Consider the following 21,488-nt stretch of genomic DNA (forward strand, 5'->3'; position numbering starts at 1 on the left):
TTAACCACTATGCCACCAGGGTTTCTGAGCTCATCCCACATCTATGCAAAGAAGCTAGGATTCTGTATTCCCATAGTAGTTTTGTCACTGGCTTGGGGCTGGTGCCAGAAAGACCTAATTCCCAGGCACTTCTCTCTTTTTTGTTGGGGGGGGGGGGTGTCACGCTGCTCCAGTGCCCAAGCAACCCTCTGAAGGTTGCTCTTAGCAACAAGCCTGCAGACTCTGGGATCTGATCCAAGTGCGTAACAGTGTCTACTGCACTCATGTTACTCTTCTTAATGGCCTAGAAGCTTTGAAATCTGTTCACAAGATCTAACATGGTAAAGAGACCAGAAGAAAGAGAAAATCTACAGTAACATGACTTTGGGGAAAAAGTAGACATTTCTTAAGCAGGTGGTCACAGAGTTGATGCATGGTGGGGAGTATCCATCCCCCTCCATTAGAGTTAACCCTTCACCATATAAATATCCTGGGAGAGTCAACGTATCAGTAATCAAGGAATAGTCTCATGTCCAATTTTACTATGAAATTTTAATAATTTAATCAAGCCAGGGGCAACTACATAATTTGTGGGGCCCAGAGGAAAACAAAAAATTGTGCCATCGAAGTACTAAAATAGTCAACTTTTTATTCTGCAGTCTCTCTCTCAATCCGTCCGGGTGTTTTTTATTTGCTGTGTAATGTTCTCCATCCGGCATAGGGATAATTGCAGCCAAGTGCTCCTGGAGCCCCACCCCATGACTCAGTGTGTGTGACCCACCAGCTGCCAGTTTCCTCTCCTGCCAGAATGGGCACGTCACCTTCCCTTCACAGGGGCCTACTACCCTAAACCATGGTAGACAGGAAACCATTTGGGTGGTCTGTTATGAGGCATATATATGTTTATAGTTATTACATCATCCTGATCAATTGACCCTTTTAGCATTACAAAATGTCCCTCTTTATCTCTAGTAACACTTTTTGTTTTAAAATCTACTTTGTCTAATATGAGTATGGTCACTCCCACTTTCTTGAGGTTGGAAGATACACTTTTTTTCCTCCTTTAACTTTCAATCTATTTGTATCTTCGAATCTAAATGTCATTCCTGTAGACAACAGGTAGTTGGATCATATTTTTTCTGTTTTTGTTTGTTTTTTATATACTCTGGGAATCTCTACCTTTTGACTAAATTATTTAATCCATTCATATTTAATATTATTCTTGATACAATCAGATTTATTTCTGCCATTTTACTTTTTGTTTTCTATATGTTTCATGTGTTTTTCTTCCACTATTCTGCCTATACTGCTTTCTTCTGCATTAAGTGATGTTTTCTAATGTAACGTTTTCATTTCTTTAATGATTTTTTTTCACTACACTTTTTGGAAGTTTTTGTTTTAGTGGTTTACCATATATATCTTATCTGAACCAGCTTCAGATTTATATTAAATTCCAATGATATTGAGAAGCATTACTCCTATATAGCTCTATTCTCTTGCTGTCCCTTTTTGTTATATTATTGTTATTCATACTATGTCTATTAATGTTACAAACCCAGCAAAATCTTGCTATAATCATTACTTTACCATCTGTAGTCACTTCACTAGCCCAATACAGCTGCTCCCACTGAACTCCGTTGTGATGTTATTGGCAAATATATTACACACCTCTGTCTGTTATACACCCAACAATACATTATTTACATAATATTATATACAACTGCTGTTTCAATAAGTTAAGGGAAGGAAGGGGAAACTATGCATTTATACTGTCTTTTATAACTACATAATTTCCTTTACTATTTTTTGTTGTTGTTGTTGTTTTCTTTTCATGTGGATTCAAATTGTCATCTGGGGTCACTTTCAGTCTGAAGAATTTCTTTTAGTATTTCTTGGAAGGTGGGTCTGCCAGCAACAAATTATTTCAGTTTTTGTTTATCTTGGAAAGTCTTTATTTTGCCTTCATTTTTGAAAGATGGCTTTACTGGACATAGGATTCATGGTTCACAGTTCTTTTTTTTTTTTTTTTTAGCACAATGAATATATTATCCCACTACCTTTTGGCCCCCATTGTTTTTGCAGGGAAGTCAGATGTTAATCTTATTGGGGTTCCACAGTAAGCAATGAGTCCTTTTTTTCTTGCTGCTTTCAAGATTTTCTCCTTGTCTTTGACATTCAGCATTTTACTATGATGATTTATTTGTGTTTATCCTACCTGGAGTTTGTTGAGCTTCCTGGATGTTTAAGTTACTGTTTTTTCTATAAAGCTGGGAAGTTTTCAGCCATTATTTCTGCAAATACTTGTTCTGCTCCTTTCTCTTGGTGAAGAAACTGAAGACGTCAAGAATTTCATTTATTTGGATCAACAACCAATGCCCATGGGAGCAGGAGTCAAAAAATCAAATGATATATTGCATTGGACAAACCTGCAGCAGAAAACCTTTTCAAAATCTTCGATGACTATGGTGTGCCTGACACAAGCCATGGTATTTTCAATCACATCATATGTATATAAAAGCTGAGCAATGAAAAAGGAAGATCAAAGAAGAATTGACAAATTCGAATTGTGGTGTTGGCAAAGAATACTGAATATACCATGGACTGCCAAAAGAATAAACAAATCATTCTTGGAGGAAGTACAGCCGGAATATTTCTTAGAAGCAAGGATGGTGAGACTTAATGTTGCTTACTCTGGACACACCAACAGGAGGGATCAGTCTCAACGTTGGTAAAATTCAACAGTGTAGCCATTTGCACCTGAAATTTTCTATGGGAAAATTTATTTTAAAGCTATAAATTAAATTTGTTTAATAGATATAGGGCTATTCAGAATATTTCATCATGAGTGAGTCTGGGTTATTGTTAGTTGCTGTTGAGTCAGCAATGACTCATGATGGCCACGTGTATAAGAGAATGAAACTTTATCCAGTCCTACATCATCTTTAAGATTGTTGGTATGTTTGAGTCCAGTGTTGTGGCCATTGTATCGATCCATCTCATTGAAAGCTTCCCTCACCTTCACTTTACCAAGTATTATGTCCTTCTCCAGCAATTGTCTCCTAAAGCAAGTGGGTCAAAATCTCCAACAATATTCTGTCGTCCATAGTGTTTTTATTGGCTAATTTTTGGAACAAGATCACCAGACTTTTCTTCCTAGCCTGTCTTAGTTTGGAAGTTCTGGGTGACCATGCTGGTATTTAAAGTACCAGTGGCATATCTTCCAGAATCATAGCAACAAACAAGCCACCACAGTACAACAAATTAACAGACATGGTAGGAATTTGGGTAGTTTGTGTTTTCGAAGGAATCGCTCCATTTTCTCTAAGTTGTTGAATTAACTGATATACACTTGTTCCTAATAGTCCCTTATTATTTTAATACCTATATTATATGTAGTGATGTCACCTTTCTCTTTTTTTACATTGGTAATTTGTCTCTTATTTTCTTGTTCAGTCTGACTAGAGGTTTATCAATTTTATTGACTTTGTCAAAGAACAATTTTTGGGCCTCATAGATTTTTTTGTTTGTTTGTTTCTATTTTGTCTAATTTATTGATTTCCACTCTGATCTTCATTATTTCCTTTTTGCTTACATTGGTTTTGTTTGCTCTTTTTTTTTCTAGTTTCTTAAAGTGAAAGCTAACATCATTACTTGAGGCCTTTTTTCACTTATAATATAAAATATTAATAGATCCAAGTATTGCTTTAGTGGCATTCCCAAAATTCTGATATATTGTGTTTTCATTTTCATTCAGTGCAAAATACTTTCCAATTTTCCTTCTGAATTTTCTTTGACACAGGTAATTTAGATCCAAACATCTGGGGATTTTCCGAAGATCTTATTGTTAGTGCTCTCTAATTTAATTCTATTGTGGTCAAAGAAAATATTTTATAGATTTGAATCTTCTTTTAAAGTTAAGACTCGTTTAATTGCCCAGAATATGGTCTATTTTGGTAAATGTCTGTGTGCCCTTGAAGACAATGCTGTTGCTGGAGTATTTTTTAAATGTCAATTAGGCCAAGTTGATTGATAGTGTCATTCAAATCTTCTTTATCCTTGCAGTTTTTCCTCATTTATTGAGAGACGAGTACTGAAATCTCTGACCATAATTGTAGATCTTTGTTTCTCATGGAAATTCTATCAGTTTTTGCTTCATATATTTTGAAGCTTGGTTATAAGGTGTATAACCATTTAGCATTGTTATGTCCTCTTGGTTAACTGACCCGTTTTTCATTATGAAACAACTTTCTTTTGCCCTACTAATATTCTTTGCTTTGAATATACTTTACCTGATATTAACAGAGCTACTACAATATTCTTTTGATTAGGGTTAGCATGGTATATCTCTTCCCATCCTTGTACCTTTAACCTATTTGGGTCTTTAAAGTGTATTTCTTGTAAGTAGTGCTTGACTCTAATCTGGAAATCTCTGCCTTTTAATGCAGATGACTGGACCATTTCCATTTAATTTGAGTACTGAAATGGTAAGGTTTAAATCTATCATCTTGCCCTTTGATTTCGATTTTCCTCATATTTTCTGTGCTCCTTTTTTCCTCTTTATTTTCTTTGTTCTTTTGGATCAATTGATTATTTTTTAATGATTTCATTTTTTTTCTCCTTTGTTGGTTTATTAACTATAACTCTGTGTTTTACTTTATTGGCTGCTTTAAGTTTTATAGTGTACATCATCATCTATATTAGCTTATCATCATCTATATTCAGGTAATATTATATCACTCTACATGTAGCAAAAGAACCTTATAATGTTATGCTTTCATGCCTATCTTCTTGGTTTTAATGCTATTGTTATCAAACATTGTACTTCTATATATGTTATAAAGCCCACAATATATTGCTAGTTTTGCTTAAGCAGTAAACTATCTTTTAAAGAGATCTAAATAATAAAATAATCTCATTAATTCATCCGTGTAGTTACAATTTCCATTGCCCTTCTTTCCTTTGAGTGATCCAAATTTCTATCTGGCCTCATTTTACTTCTGATTGAAGGACTTCGTTTAAGATTTCTTGTAGTGTGGCGGCTCTTGATGACTTCTTCCAGCTTTTATGTGTTTGAAAAAAGTTTTTCATCTTTGTTTTTGAAAGATATTTTCACTGGATATAGAATTATAGGTTGACACACTACTTCTCTTCCAGTACTTCAAAGATGTTGTCGTGCTGTTTTCTCATTTGCATGGTTTTTGACAAGAGATTTGCCATCATCATTTTCTTTGTTCCTCTATGTAATGTATCTTTTTTCTCTTACTGATTGTAATATTTTCTCTTTATCACTGGTTTTGAGCAATATGATTATGATGTGTCTTGATATAGTCTTCTTCATGCATTTTGTGTTTGGGGTTAATTGAACTCCTCCAATCTGTGGACTTACATTTTTCATCATATTTGGAAAATTTAGGCCATTATTTCTTCCACTGTTTTTTTTTTTTTTTTTTTTTCAATCTCCCTATGTCTTCCTTTGGAAAGTCTAATTACTTGTATAGTAAGTTATTTGATGTTTTTTCACAATTAAAATTTATTTTTCATTTTTTGAAATTTTTTTCTTTGAATGTTTTATTTTGGGTAGTTTATATTGTTATGTCTTCAAGTTCACTAATCTTTTCTTCTGCAAAATCAAATTCACCCTCTCGTCCAGACTGTATTTCATCTCAGAGATTGTAGTTTTCATCACTAGAAGTTTAATTCAGGTTTTTGCTATATCTCGTATATCTCTACTCAACTTTTTCAAAATAAAAAATACAGTTTTAATAACTAGATTATTTTCCTTGTCTACTTATTCTAGTCTCTGTATCAATTCTTACTGTTTGGATTGATGTATATCTTCATTGTGGGTCATATTTTTTTATGCTTCTTTGTATGCTTGGTAATCTTTGTTTGGATACCAGACATTGTGAATTTTACCTTGATGGTTCAGTTAGGTTACTTGGAAACAATTTGATTTAATTGGTTCTTGTTTTTAAGTTTATTAGGCAAGACCACAGCAGTGCTTTGCATAGGGCTAATTATTACATAAACCTGCTGCCACCAAGTCAATTCTGATTCACGGCAACCCCATGTGTTACAGAGTAGAATTGTGCTCTACAGGGTTTTCAATGGCTGTGATCTTTATGGAAGCAGATGGCCAAGTCATTCTTCATGGCGCCACTCCATCCAATGCTCTATCAATTATGAGGTTTTCCAGTCTGGATTATGGGAACAGACACTCATTCCAACCCTATTTGAGCACGGAGCACTATTACCACTAATCCTTTGAGGGGGTACTTCCTCCAGTCTCAGTTAGCTCCTTCACATTCATGTGGCTCAGTACTCTGGTAAATACTTGAGGGGACTTCCACAGATCTCTGGAGTTCTCTCTCCATGCAGCTTTCTCTTCAATGATATTTTGCCCCATCAACTCCAGCTACTTTGGTCTCCCCAGACTCTCATCTCTGTCTTCTCAAGCTGAGGAGTCTTCTGGGCTCCATTTGGGTTCCCCCTTCATACACCTGGAAACTCTCTTCAAGGCAATAAGCTGGAACAAACACAGGGCTCACTTTGTCATTCTCTAGACTCTCTCAGGGATCACTTTTCTCTACTGCTTGATGTCCAGTCTTGAAAACTGTTGTTTTATATACTTTTAGTCTATTTTTTTTTTGTTCTAATTTCGTCTTTTAATGCTTCAGATAGAAAGGCAAGTTTCAGTCTCTGCTACTCTAATCCACCTTGGCCATAAGTGAGAATTCCAGTCCAACATTATTAATCACAGTTTACTAAAAAGAAAACTTAAAATTATCTTGACTTGCTCAAGGTCATACAGCTAATGACTGTTTACCAAGTAGTAAATATAACATGGGCAAAGGGCAGTACTACTTTAAGTGGTCCATCTGCATCCTGGTCCTTAGGTTAGGAGGGGCAAGAAGATATTTTATGTTAGACCAGAAACAGAATTGATGATTAATAAGAAATGATGGGTAAACCTTCTCTCTATTGCTGCCATCTAGACCTAGACCTAGGTCAAAGTCACTACACTGTTAATGACAAGAATCACCTGTGGTACCAAACGAGCGATTATAAAGGCACTTCTACTCGATGTGTTATTCCAGGAAAACCCCAACACCCTGAGAGTCAGTACTCATTCCCTCAAACCTGCACCGCAGCTGTCAGTGGGTAGCATACACCTTCCTTCACCTGCCCCTCTGAATAACCACCCAGTACTATACTGGTATCTCTTAACATCTAAATGAACGTGGTGAAACCAGAATTTCAAACATCCAACTAACAATCTAAAAGATTATTACAACCCTAATCTTTCTATTGACTATGCAAAGGATTTCAACTGTGTGGATCATAACAAATTATGGATAGCATTGCAAAGAATGGGAATTCCAGAACACTTAACTGTGCTCATGAGGAACTTGTACATAGACCAAGAGACAGTCATTCGAACAGAACAAGGGGATACTATGTAGTTTAAAATCAGGAGAGGTGTGTGTCAGGATTGTATTCTTTCACCATACTTATTCAATCTATATGCTAAGCACCTAGTCCAAGAAGTTGGACTATACAAAGAAGTACGGGGTATCAGGATTGGAGGAAGACTCATTAACAACCTGTGATATGTGATATGACAAAAACTTGCTTGCTGAAAGCGAAGAGGACTTGAAGCACTTACTGATGAAGATCAAAGACTACAGCTTTCAGTATGGATTACACTTCAATAAAAAGAAAACAAAAATCCTCACAACTGGAGCTATAAGTAACATTATGATAAACCGAGATAAGACTGAAATTGTCAAGGATTTCATTTTATTTGGATCCCTAATCAACGCCCATGGAAGCCCGTTAAAAAAAACTCATTACTGTTGAGTCAATTCTGACTCATAGTGTCCCTATAGGAAACAGAGTAGAATTGCCCCATAGGGTTTCCATGGAGCAGCTGGTGGATTTGAAATCCTGACCTCTTGGTTAGCAGCCAAACACTTACCCAATGCACCACCAGGGCCCCATCCCATGGAAGTAGCAGTCAAATCAAATGACATATTGCATTGGGTAAATTTGCTGCAAAAGAACTCTTTAAAGTGTTAAAAAGCAATGATGTCACTTTGAGGACTAAGGTGCACCTGACCCAAGCCATGGTATTTTCAATTGCCTCATACACATGTGAAAGGTGGACAATGAATAAGGAAGACTGAAGAACTGATGCATTTGAATTATGGTGCTGGCAAAGAATATTGAATGACCATTGACTGCCAGAAGAATGAGCAAGTATGTCTTGGAAGAAATATAACCAAATGATCCTTAGAAGCTAGAATGGTGAGAATTCATCTCACGTACTTTGGACACTTATCAGGAGGGATAAGTCCCTGAAGAAGGACATCATGCTTGGTAAAGTAGAGAGTCAGTGAAAAAGAGGAAGACCCTAAACAAGATGGACTGACACAGTGGCTGCAACAATGGGCTCAAGCATAACAATGATTGTGAGGATGGTGGAGGACCAGGCAGTGTGTTTCATTCTGTTGTACACTGTGTCGCTATGAGCCGGAACCGAATGGACAGCACCTAACAACAACAATAATACATTCATAGTATGAACTAAAATTAAGTGAGAAAATAAATTCCATTTGGGCAATGCAATTATCACTATTATAAGATCAAATTGACACATCAAGCCTGTGTATGTGTGTATGCTGGACTCATATTTGGTAGGTTTTCATACATCAAAGAGAATCCTAGCAAATAAACAGTTGTATAGCTGCGTAGAACGGGCAGGGGGCGTAGCAGAGATACTGGACAGGATTATGCAATTTCCAGAACCCTAAAACTTTCAGTGTCATGTAAAAATAACCACCCATTCTATGACAAATTTAGAAAACAGCAGTTAAAACAGAAGTGATCATTTAATTTCCATGTCTGTCGGGAGACCCAAAACAACACCGTAGATGAACACGCACAGGCGTCGCTGTTTGAAGTTTCAGTTTTCTCTTTCAGTTGTGTATTGTAGGTTATCAGCGTGCATTTATAACACATCATTAAGTTTGAGCCTGCTAAGAGGTGTTCACTATATCTCCACGTTTGTCAGGCTTAGAAGTCCCAGTAAAATTTGTGTTTACTTTAATTATTCAAAGGTATCAATTTTTCATATCTCTTGATTAAAGCAGATCGTTTCCTTCCTTTCGTAAATTCATTCTTGTACAGACCTTGAAATTCATAAGCATGTCATGAAGATCAAAATATAGTTGGGAAAATGACTAGCTGGCAGGGTGAGTCACAGTCTAATGTTGGATTGCTCACATCAAAGTGATCGTATGCCATAATTTGGAAACATCTTGTATTTTGCTCATGTTACGATGCCTTCAGCTACCTCCTCCTCGCTTGCTGCAGAAAATATTATAAAGCTCCTCCAGTTACCGGTGTAGAAGGCAATAATCAAAGTCACATTCTCTTTGCCCTGACATTATATTATGTCAGTCTACCCAAGTACTTGATAGGCTAAATTTAAAAACAAAATTAGAATGTCGTTTGCTAACAGGAGTCTAGCTGTGAATTTGTTTTTCAGGAGTTTGTTAAGCCTACAGAATGTCACAATCTGTCTGTAGGTAAAGACTTTGATGTTTTGTGTGTCTCAAGCTGCAGTCCTGGGTTGACTTACGGCAATGACGACCTGCAGACTGTTGTTAAAAAGGAATATAACTGACTCAGGATGTATGTATTGACATCATTTCAGCAACACGTGACATAGTCAAAAATGCTCAAAGAGTCATGCATTTCACAAGGAATGCAGAGGCCTATTAGGTTAGCTCTGTTTCAGTTATGATATGCATTTATGCAATGGTTTTACTCTAGTTGGACTGTTTTCTACTCTAAGTTTGCTTTTTTCTCTCCCCTTCTCCTTCCCATTCCTCCATTGCCTGGCCCCAGGAGAGGGAAACAAAGCAAATACACTGGATTTAAGTCACTGACAGCTTGAGTCAGAGTATCAATTAGTCAAATATAATAAGTTTGGGGGATAGTTTAGTCTATACCAACAGGATGGGCCAGTTCCTGCAGAAGGACATCATGCTTGGTAAAGCTCAGTGTCAGCAAAGAAGAGGAAGACCTTCAACAAGGTGGACTGACACAGTAGCTGCAACGATGAGTTCAAGCAAAACAATGATTGTGAGGATGCTGCGGGACCAGGCAGTGTTTCATTCTACTGTACGTATGGTGGGTAGGAGTCGGAACCAACACAACAGTACCTAACAATAACAACATACTGACTTGATAGCACTAATTTCAAATTTTAGTTCTAACAGCTACGTTGCTCTGAAGTCTAGCCCAGGAATGTACTGAAATCTCAAAGAACTCATCAGCAGTGTTAGGATGAGATAATGATAGAGTTTTCACTGATGCTCAGCTGTGATGGCATTTTAATATTTATCACTGCCCACCCAAACCTACCCGCAAGTGCGCACAGAGGGAATAAATCTCCAGAAACTGTACTCACCAGCCTTGATGTGGACATCCTGACTTCTAATTTTCCCTGAAGGATTTTCAGCTGTGCAATAATAAGTATTATCATGGATTAAGGTACTAAAGCTTGAAGGAGGGAAGGGGAAAATTTGGAGAGTGCCGTTGGGGTGGACGTGGCGGATCCCGGGGACATCGTAGATCTCCTCGCCCGTTGCTAGGTACCATCTGAGAGTCACAGGAGGGATGCCTGCAGCAGGGCAGGGCACCAGGGTCCCCGAGGTGCTCGCAAACACTACCTCTTGCAGAGATGCATTGACAAAGTAGAGGCTGGAGTGTAGGTCTTCACTGAACACTGTAAGAAGACAAGAGAAGAGTCGCTAAGTAAAACACAACTTCTAAACTTGCAGTGAAATCAGTCTGGCCTCACAAGGTCATTCTGAGAAATAATCACAAGAGGCTCTACTAAAACCAAGCTAAATCAATCGTCATCGAGTCAATTCTGACTCATGGTGACCACAAGTGTGTCAGAGTAGAACTGTGAACCACAGGGTTTTCAATGGCTGTGATCTTTCGAAAGTAGTTTGTCAGGCCTTTCTTTCAAGGTGCCTCTGGGTGAATTTGAACCACCAACATTTTAAATAACAGCTGAGCACTTAACCATTTGTGCCATCCAGGGAGTCCTACAGGCTCTGCTTAAATTAAACTGAATAATTCAAAATTTCTCAAAATCGAGACTGGTACTGGAACACGAAGGTCCATCCTCATTTCAGATTTTGTACACAAACTGTTAAGTTATCTGGACCTTAAGTTTTAATAGATTATTCCTCAAACCTATGACCTCCATGTTCCTTCTCCATTGTACTGACCATGATCAGACTTTGTATTACATATTTTTAATTTGTTTGCTGCCTACCTTCCCATGGAAGAAGGATGTAAGCCCTATGAGGACAAAATCCTGATTTTTTTACACCAAGATGAAAAGTAATATTACATCTAGAATATTACTGAATATGGGAAAATTGTGTAAGCATAATTCCTAAGTCAAAGTAGGTAATGATGCAACTAAGACTTTCAGGTTATTATTATGTGGGGGTCCAGTGAATATGGACAGTGACTATACATAGTCTGTTTTATGAGTAAACATTTTTGTGTGATAAGCAAACATTTACATAATTATATAAACACTCCGAAGGATCCTAAGAGTAGAACAAGTCCACAAGAGCCGAAGTACAACCTTGTGCATATCCCACCTGAATTTAGAGACCATCTCAAGAATGGATTTGATACCTTGAACACTAATGACCAAGACCAAACAAGTTGTGGAAGGACATCAAGAACATCATACATTAAGAAAGCAAGAGGTCAATAAAAAGACAGGAAAAAAAGCAAAGACCAAAATAGATATCAGAAGAGACTCTGAAACCTACTCTTGAACATCAAGTAGTTAAAATGAAAGGAAGAAATGATGAAGTCAAAGAGTGGAACGGAAGATTTCAAAGGGCAGCTCTAGAAGACAATGTAAAGTATTATAATGAAATCTGTAAAGACCTGGATAGAAAAGCAAAAGGGAAGAATGCCCTCGGCATTTCTCAAGGTCAAAGAACTGAAGAAAAACTTTAAGCCTCAAGCAGCCATCTAAGATGCATCAACTGGTCCCAATCCACCTGGAGTAAAGGAGAATGAAGAACACCATGGACACAAGAAAAGTATTAGCCCAAGAGACAGAAAGGGCCACATAAACCAGAGACTTCATCAGCCTGAGACCAGAACTAGATGGTGCTGGCCTACCACAGTGACCGCCCTGACAGGGAACACAACAGACAGTCCCTGATGGAGCAGGAGAAAAGAGGGGTGCAGAACTCAAATTCTAGTAAAAAGACCAGACTTAATAGTTTGATTGAGACTGGAGGGACCCTGGAAGACGTGGCCCCCAGGCTCTCTGTTAGCCCAAAACTAAAACCATTCCCAAGGCCAACTCTTCAGACAAAGATTAGACTGGACTATGGGACATAAAATGATACTTGTGAAAAGCGTGCTTCTTAGCTCAAGTAGATACATGAGATTAAATGAGCAGCTCTCATCCAGAGGTGAGATGAGAAGGCAGAGATGATCAGGAGCCGGATAAATGGACACGGGAAATCTGGGGTGGAAATGAAGAGTGTGCTGTCACAGTATAGGGAGAGCAAGTAGGGTCACAAAACAATGTATGTATAAATTTTTGTATGAGAGACTAACTTGAATTGTAAACTTTCACTTAAAGCACAATAAAAAGAAAAAAAATTCAAGCCTCGAGTTGCAATACTGAAAGATTCTACAGTGAAAATATTAAACAATGAAGGAAGCATCAAAAGAAGATGGAAGGAATATACAGAGTCACTGTCTCAAAAAGAACTGGTCAATGTTCAACCATTTCAGGAGGAAGCATATGATCAGGAACCAATGGTACTGAAGGAAGAAGTCCAAGCTGCACTGAAGGCTCCAGGAATTGACAGAATACCAATTGAGATGTTTCAACAAACATGCAGTGCTGAAAGTGCTCGCTAGTCTATGTCAATATATTTGGAAGACAGATACCTGGCCAACTGACTTGAAGAGATCCATATTTATGCCCATTCCCAAGAAAGGTGATCCAACCGAATGTGGAAATTATCAAACAATATCATTAATATCACACACAAGTAAAATTTTGCTAAAGACGATTCAAATGCAGCTGTGGTAGTGTATCAATGGAACTGCCAGAAATTCAAGCTGGATTCATAAGAGAACATGGAACCAGGGATATCACTGCTGATGTCAGATGGATCCTGGCTGAAAGCAGAGAATACCAGAATGGTGTTTACCCGCTTTTTATTGACTATGCAAAGGCATTTGACTGTGTGAATCATAACAAATTATGGATAACATTGTGAAGAATGGGAATTCCAGAACACTTAATTGTGCTCATGAGGAACCTGTACATAGACCAAGAGGCGGTCATTCAAACAGAACACGGGGATACTACATGGTTTAAAGTCAGGAAAGGTGTGTGTCAGGGTTGTATTCTTTCTCCATACTTACTCAAACTGTATGCTGAGCAAATAATCTGAGAACCTGGACTATGTAAGGAAGAATGTGGCATCAGGATTGAAGGAAGACTCATTAACGACCTGCAATATGCAGATGATACAACCTTGCCTCCTGAAAGGAAGAGGACTTGAAGCACTTGCTGATGAAGATCAAAGACCACGGCTTTCAGTATGGATTACACTTTAACATAAAGAAAACAAAAATCCTTACAAATGGACCTATAAGCAACATCATGATACATGGAGAAGACTGAAGTTGTCAAGGATTTCACTTTACTTGGATCCACAATCAACACCCATGGAAGCAGCAGTCAAGAAATAAAAAGACACATTGCATTGGGAAAATCTGCTGCAAAAGACCTCTTTAAAGTGTTGAAAAGCAAAGATGTCACCTTGAAGGCTAAGGTGTGTCTGATGCAAGTTATGGTGTTTTCAATTGCCTCATATGCATGCGAAAGCTGGACGATGAATAAGGAAGACCAAAGAAGAACTGACATGTTTGAATTGTGGTGTTGGCAAAGAATATTGAATATACCATGGATTGCCAAAAAAAAATGAACAAATCTCTCTTGTAAGAATTACAGCCAGAATTCTCCTTAGAAGCAAGGATGGTGAGACTACATCTCACATACTCTGGACATTTATCAGGAGGGATCAGTCCCTGGAGAAGGATATCATGCTTGGTAAAGTAGAGGGTCAGTGAAAACGAGGAAGACGCTCAACAGAGATGGACTGACACAGTGGCTGCAACAATGAGCTCAAGTATAACAACGATCATGAGGATGGTGCAGGATCGGGCAGTGTTTCCTTCTGTTGTACACAGGGTTTCTATGAGTCAGAATCAACTCGATGACACATAACAATACCAACAACAGCAAGGAGTGAGATTGCTGGATCATATGATGTTTCTATTTCTAGCTCTTTGAGGGAGTGCCATACTGTTTTCCATAGTGGTTGTACCATTTTACAATCCCACCAGCAGTGTGTAAGCGTTCCAATCTACCCAAAACCTCACCAGCATTTGTTGTTTTCTGTTTTTTCATCAGTGCCATTTTTGCAGGGGTGAGATGGTAGCTCGTTGTAGCTTTGCTTTGCATCTCTGTAATGGCTAATATGAGTCTGAACAGACTCGAACGCAACGGGTTTGGGTTTCTTTTTTTTTTTCATTAATAGCTAATAGGAGCCCTGTTGGTGCAGTGGTTAGGAGTTCAGCTGCTAACCAAAAAGGTCAGCAGTTCGAATCCACAAGCCACTCCTTGGAAACCATATGGGGCAGTTCTACTCTGTCCTATAGGCTAGCTAGGAGTTGGAATCAACTTGCTGGCAATGGATAATGGCTAATAATCACAAGAATCTCTTCATGTGTTTGTTAGGCGCCTAAATGTCTTCTTTGGTGAAGTGTCTGTTCATGTCCTTTGCCCACTTTTTACAGGATTCTTTGTCTTTTTGTTGTTGAGGTGTCGACATTTTCTACATATTTTAGAGATGAGACCCTTGTCAGATATGCCCTTGCCAGAAAGATTTTCCCAGTTTGTAGGTTCTCTTTTGACTCTTTTGCAAAAGTCTTTTTTATAGGAGGTCCCAATTATCTAGCTTATCTTATGTTTATGTGTTTTTAGGTATGTTTGATAGTGTATTTATGCCATATAATGTAGGACCCCTAGCTTTGTCCCAATATTATCTTCCAGAACTTTATGGTTTTAGGTTTAACATTTGGTCTTTGATCCATTTTGAGTTAGTTCTTGTGGATGATGTGAGGTATGGATCCTGTTTCATTTTTCTGCAAATGGCTATCAGTTTTGCCAGCACCATTTGTTAAAGAGACTATTTCCTCCTCATTGAATGGACTTAGACCCTTTGTTGAAGATCAGTTGTCCATAGCTGGATAGATTTACTTCCGGGTTCTCAATTCTGTTCCATTGGTCTATGGCTCTGTTGTTGTATGAGTACCAGGTTGTTTTGACTACCATGGCTGTATAGTAAGTTCTGAGATCAAGAAGTGTGATGTCTCCTACTTTGTTCTTCTTCAATGATGCTTTAGCTATTCACGGTCTCTTCCCTTTCCACATAAAGTTGGAGATTAGTTTTTGCATTCCATGAAAGAATTTTGTTAGGGTTTGGATCAGGATTGCATTTTATCTATAGATTGCTCTGGAGTATTGGCATTTTCACAATGTGAAGTCTTCCAATCCATGAGCACGGTATGTTTTTCCATTTATTTAGGTCTCTTTTGGTTTCTTGCAAGTATTTTGTAGTCTTTTACATCCCTGGTTAGATTTAGTCCTAGGTATTTTATCCTTTTAGGGGCTACTATAAATAGTATTGTTTTCTTGATTTCTTTTTCAGAGTTCTCCTTGTTATTATAGAGGAATCCAACTGATTTTTGTATGTTGATCTTGTACCCTGCCACATTGATGTATCCTTCTATTAGTTTCAGTAACTTTCTTGTGGAATCTCTGGGATTTTTAACGTATAGGATCATGTCATGTGCAGATAGGGATAGTTTTACTTCCTACTTACCACTTTTGGATGCCCTTTATTTCCCTTTCTTGCCTCATTGCTCTGGCTGGGACTTCCAGTACAATACTGAATTAGAGTGGTGATAACGGGCATTTTTGTCTCATTGCTATTCTCAAGAGGAATGCTCCTCTGGTCACCAGGTGTTGGTGCCTGGGCACTATCAACTGGAACCTGGCCCTGACCAAGTGTGGTGGTGGGTTTGGGGGAAGGAGGAGGCTGCCAGAGTCCAGTCGGGTGAGGGACCTCCCACTGACACTCTATGGATCTATTACTCCGTTGTACATCACCCACTCTAATGGTCAGGGACCTTTGCTGGTGAGTAGTCTTATCTCTGGATCCTGGCTCCCTCACTGCTCAGTGGATGCCAGGATCCCTGGTGCTCTCGCCCTCCTTCCTGTACTTTCCCTCCTTAGATCCAGTTCCTGCCCCGCTCACCTTGCTTTGCTCAGGGTACGTCTACACAGTTTCTCAGTCTCCTGTTGGGAATTCCGTGAAGTTGCCTTCCTGTGCTCCTCACCCAGGACAGCTGCTGGCCTTGTCTCTTCTGACATGCATTTTGGTCTTTTTTTTTTTTTTTCTTTTCTCTCTTTTTAGTGAACTTTTGCTTTCTTCATCTATGATGTTCTTGAATGTTGTCCCACAACTCGTCTGGTTTTAGTGTTCAGTTGGTCAAATCTATTCTTGAGATGGTCTCTAAATTCAGGTGGGATACACTAAAGGTCATACTTCGGCTGTGTGGACTTGTTTTAATTTTCTTCAGCTTCAACTTGAACTACATATGAACAACTGATGGTCTGTTCCACAGTCAGCCCCTGGCCTTGTTCTGACTGATGATATTGAGCTCCTCCAACGTCTCTTTCCACAGACGTAGTCCATTTGATTCCTGTGTACTCCATCCAGAGAGGTCCACATGTATAGTCACCATCTATGTTGTTGAAAAAAGGTATTCCCAATGAGTAAGTTGTTGGTCTTGCAAAATTCTATCATGTGATCTCCAGCATTGTTTCTATAACCAAGGCCATATTTTCCAACGACTGATCCTTCTTGTTTTCAACTTTTTTTATATTCCCATCACCAGTAATTATCAATGTATCTTGACTACATGTTTTCTCAATTTCAGACTGCAGAAGTTGGTAAAAACTTCAATTTCTTCATCTTTGGCATTTGTGTTTGTATTAACTAGTCTTCCTTGTAGTGTATGGATATTATCCTATCACTGACAGAACTGTACTTTAGGATATATCTTGAGATGTTCTTTTTGATGATGAATGCAATGCCATTCCTTTTCAATTTGACATTCCTGGCATAGTAGACTATATGACTGTTTGATTCAAAATGTCCAATACCGTCCATTTTAGCTAACATCTAGAATATCAATTTTCAAACATTGCATTTCATTTTTCACAACTGCTAACTTTCCCTGATTCATACATTCCACATTCCGATTATTAATGGTTGTTTGCAGCTGATTCTTCGCATTTTAAGTGGTTCCATAACAGCAAATGAAGGTCCTGAAAGTTTTACTCCATCCACGTCATTAAGGTCGACTGTACTTTGAGGAGGCCGCTCTTCCCCAGTTACATTCTGAGTGACTTCCAATCTTCCAGCACTGTATCAGACAACATTCCACTGCTATTCATAAGGTTTTCACTGGTCAATTTTTTTAGAAGTAGATCGCCAGGTCCTTCCTCCTAGTCTGAAACCTGCTGGTATTTGAAACACTGGTAGCATAGCTTTCAGCATCACAAAAATGTACAAGCCACCAGAGTACAACAAACTGACAAGCAAGCGGTGGATTTTAGCCCCATTTCTGGTTAAGAAGGAATCCCTGAGTGGTGCAAATGATTAAATGCTAGGCTACTAACCAAAAGGTTAGAGGTTCAAATCCACCCAGAGGTACCTCTGAAAAAAGGCCTAGTGATCTACTTCCAGAAGGTCACAACCATTGAAAACCATATGGAGTGCAGTTCTACTCTGAAACACAACATGCCGCCATGAGTTGGAGTCAACTTGGGGGTAAACTGGTTTGGTTTTTTGCTTTCTGGTTAAGAAATTAAGTGGTATGTAACCAGTTATTGAAACACTAAGCATCAGTTGAACGTTGTCCTAATAATGCAAAAACAGGAGTGAGAGGCAAAGGAGGAATTTGACTCATAGTCAGAGTATGTTCAATGTTGCTTCAATTCCTTACACTCTACCATTCTATGACCTTTCATAAATCACATTAAGTTATACTCTAAATTCACACAGAATAGGTGATATCACTTCCACACAATATTAGCTTTGTTATATGGCTGTATTTATTCTATAAAGTCAGATCTTCAGGAAGCTGTGTTTGTGAGATTTAGCACCCTCTAGCTGTCTTTGCTGAAGCATCCATCTTCCTTCTCTTGATCTCTATCACTGGCAGTGACCAAGGGTTTGCCTACTTGGGTCAGTGCAGACTATCCCTGAGCTGGGAAACGGAGTGAATGTCAAAGATGGTGTGGAAAAAAACATTTTGTAAAAATGGTGGATCTTATTTAATAAGAGAGGCACGGGTGTTTATTAAATAGCTGCCATTTTAGTTTCCTCTCCCAAGTGTAACTAATGTCTTTTAGCAATGCTTCGTAAGTCAGAATACGAAATTTATTGCTAACCAAAAAATCAATTCAGAACAGAAGCATAGTTAATAGTTAAACATTTTGGTTTTCAAATCAAATAAAAATGTTGACAGTAGCACTGTGATTTGACATTTGAGTTTTCTAAGAAACTAACATTACCCTAACCATACTGTTAAAAAACCAGTTGCCCTTGAGTGACATCTCAATGGTGGATACAAGGGCCCCTTAGCCTCAACTTGGAACAACTCTAAAGGTCATCCCAGATGAGTGAGGCCTCTGTTGAAACCACATTGCAGGTCAGTTCCTCCCCCTGCCCAACTGTGCTTTCCTCACTTCTTTATATGTGTATCTCCTGAGAATAACCAAGAACCAGTAACCAGTTGCTGTGAGGTCGATTCTGACTCGTGGAGATGCCCTGTGTGTCAGAGTAGAATTGTGCTCCATAGGGTTTTCAACGACTGGTTTTCTCCAAAAGTAGACTGCCAGGACTTTTTTTTTGAGGTGCCTCTGGGTAGACTTGAACCTCCAACCTTTTGGTTGGCAGCCAAGGGCATTAACTGTTTGCACCACCCAGGGACTCCACCATATTATTAGGAATGAGGTAACTGTGACTCTTTGAGACTAATTAATTACACCCAGATTTTTTTTCCCTACATTACTCTTCCACCTACTGGATTCTGGTTAACTATGAACTAAATACATCTTGGTCATATTCGAATTTAGTCCCTTGTATCCTAAAAGTAGCCTTGATAAAAACAGCAGGTCTTTGATAACATAAATGTATACAAGAAATATTATTTTATTAGGTATATAGTTCTTTACTCTAAACTACATTCCAAAGGCAGCTTGTGAAATTATTTAAACGACTAGAAGAAAAAGGAAAAATAAATTTTCAATCCTAGTAGTTAAAGCAATAAGTGATGTCACGGCTTACTGTCACTCCTCCTTAAAGTTTTTTTAAAAAGGTATTTTACATTGTTCTTTCTACTTCACACCACTGAGTTTAATATTGTAATCTAAACTCATTCTCTAAGATACACATCATATGGCCACAGGCAAAAGAAAACCCAAACTATATTCCAACAGCTTTTGTTTCTACCATCAAAGGGACCAGCCATCTGGCTAAATAATAGCACTTCATTTTATGGAGTGCCTCATGCTCTTTAAATACAGTAACATTTGCTCCCTTTAGTAAGGGCACAGGCAGTCTTAATGTGAAGTATGTGTGTGTGTGTGTGTGTGTGTGTGTGTGTATGTATGCGTGTGTGTGTGTGTGTGTGTGAAAGTTCCTTGGAAATTATTGCAGTTTAATAACAGGAATCTAAACAAAACATGTGGTATCATCTTGCTGTGAAATTTAGGATATAAAATGCTAGGGAGCCAACACTGAGGGAGTCAAAGGAAAGGGCGTCGGGGGGTTGCTCCTTCGGTTAGACTTCTCCATATTTTATAGTGTTAAACAGATGGTATAACCAAGGCTGCAGTGACAGACATAAAGAAGAATGCTACACTCAAAAGAAAATATGTCAATATTGCTCTCTTTAAAATTCCAACATGGCAGGGTGAAAAGAAGAGATGTGGAGGAAATTTTGCAGTAAGTAGTAAAACAATCACCCATCTATGCAACAATCTTTACTGAGCACTTACTATGAAACAGGCTTTATGGAAGGTCCCAGTGACACAAATTTGAATAACTCATGGTTCTGCTGTCAGGAACTTTGGGTTTAGAGGGTGCTATGGCTATGTAAAGAGATCCATTACAATTCTATTTGCTGAGTGTGATTTGACAGAATCCACAAGATGCTTCAGGTGCGTAAGTGATAGAGAAACTAACCCAACCTGGGAAAGATGGGAGAAGCTTTCCAGCAGAGGAAGGGAAAGTGCAGTCTAGGTATGAAAACACGGTCGCCATTAGTCGATTCATAGGAAATGTAAAGATGCTGAATTGTCATAGTCAGGAGAGAAGTGAAAAGATACTGGATACTAGGAACTTCAGTGCAAAACTAAAAGTGATGTATCATTTCAAAGAGGGACCTTGTGGTCCTCCATATTCATTTATTCCATAAGTACTTGTTCAGCACCTACTAAGTACCTGGTACTGTGCTAAGGCCTGGGGACATGCTAATGACTAAGGTTTGTAGGGTCACTGACCTCAGGGTGCTTCCATTTCAGAAGCTATATTATAAAGTCCAGATTGTAAGGGGTGTCAGATACAGAACTAAAAAGCATGTGCTTAATCCTACAGTCAAAAAGGAGTCCCAATCCTACGTATGTACCAAAGAGAAATAAAAACACTTGTCTACAGAAAAACTTGGACACAGATGTTTAGAGTAACATTATTCATACCAGGCAAAAGGTGGAAAAAACCCAAGTGTCCATCAACTAATGAATTTATAAACCAAATATTGTATATCCATACAATGGAATATTATTCACCATAAGAAGGAATTAAGTACTGACATGTAACAACATGGATGAACCTTGGAAACATTATCCTAAGTGAAAGAAGTCAGTCAAAATGACTACATGTTATATGATTCCATTCATATAAAATATCTAGATGGAAAATATATAGAGACAAAAGGTAGATAAGTGGTTTCCTAGAGATGGGCAGGATGGGAGGCTGAGATGGGGTAATAGATAAAGGGTACAGGGTTTCTTTTTGAAGTGATAAAATATTCTAAAATTGACTGTAATGATGGTTGCAGAAGTCTACGAGTATACTAAAAAAAGTTGAATTATACACTTTAAATGGCTATGGTACATGAATTATATCTTAATAAAGCTGTTAAAAAATTAAGAGTTGTTGGACATTTTGACACAGAACAAGGAATTTTCTTAGATTGGCATTTAAGAAAGTAAACACTGGGTAGATTAC

At 38.2% G+C, this 21,488-nt stretch overlaps 1 protein-coding gene across 1 annotated transcript in view; it reads right to left on the reverse strand.

The window, feature by feature from the left end:
• DSCAM (DS cell adhesion molecule) overlaps positions 1–21,488 on the reverse strand; it is a 987,413-nt gene that overhangs the window by 798,701 nt on the left and 167,224 nt on the right. The window contains exon 3 of the mRNA XM_012558972.1: positions 10,457–10,774. Coding sequence (XP_012414426.1) covers positions 10,457–10,774 — 318 coding nt within the window. The remainder of the gene's footprint in view (positions 1–10,456; positions 10,775–21,488) is intronic.

This window comes from Trichechus manatus, unplaced genomic scaffold, assembly GCF_000243295.1.
Source record: "Trichechus manatus latirostris isolate Lorelei unplaced genomic scaffold, TriManLat1.0 scaffold00202, whole genome shotgun sequence".
Lineage (NCBI taxonomy): Eukaryota > Metazoa > Chordata > Mammalia > Sirenia > Trichechidae > Trichechus > Trichechus manatus.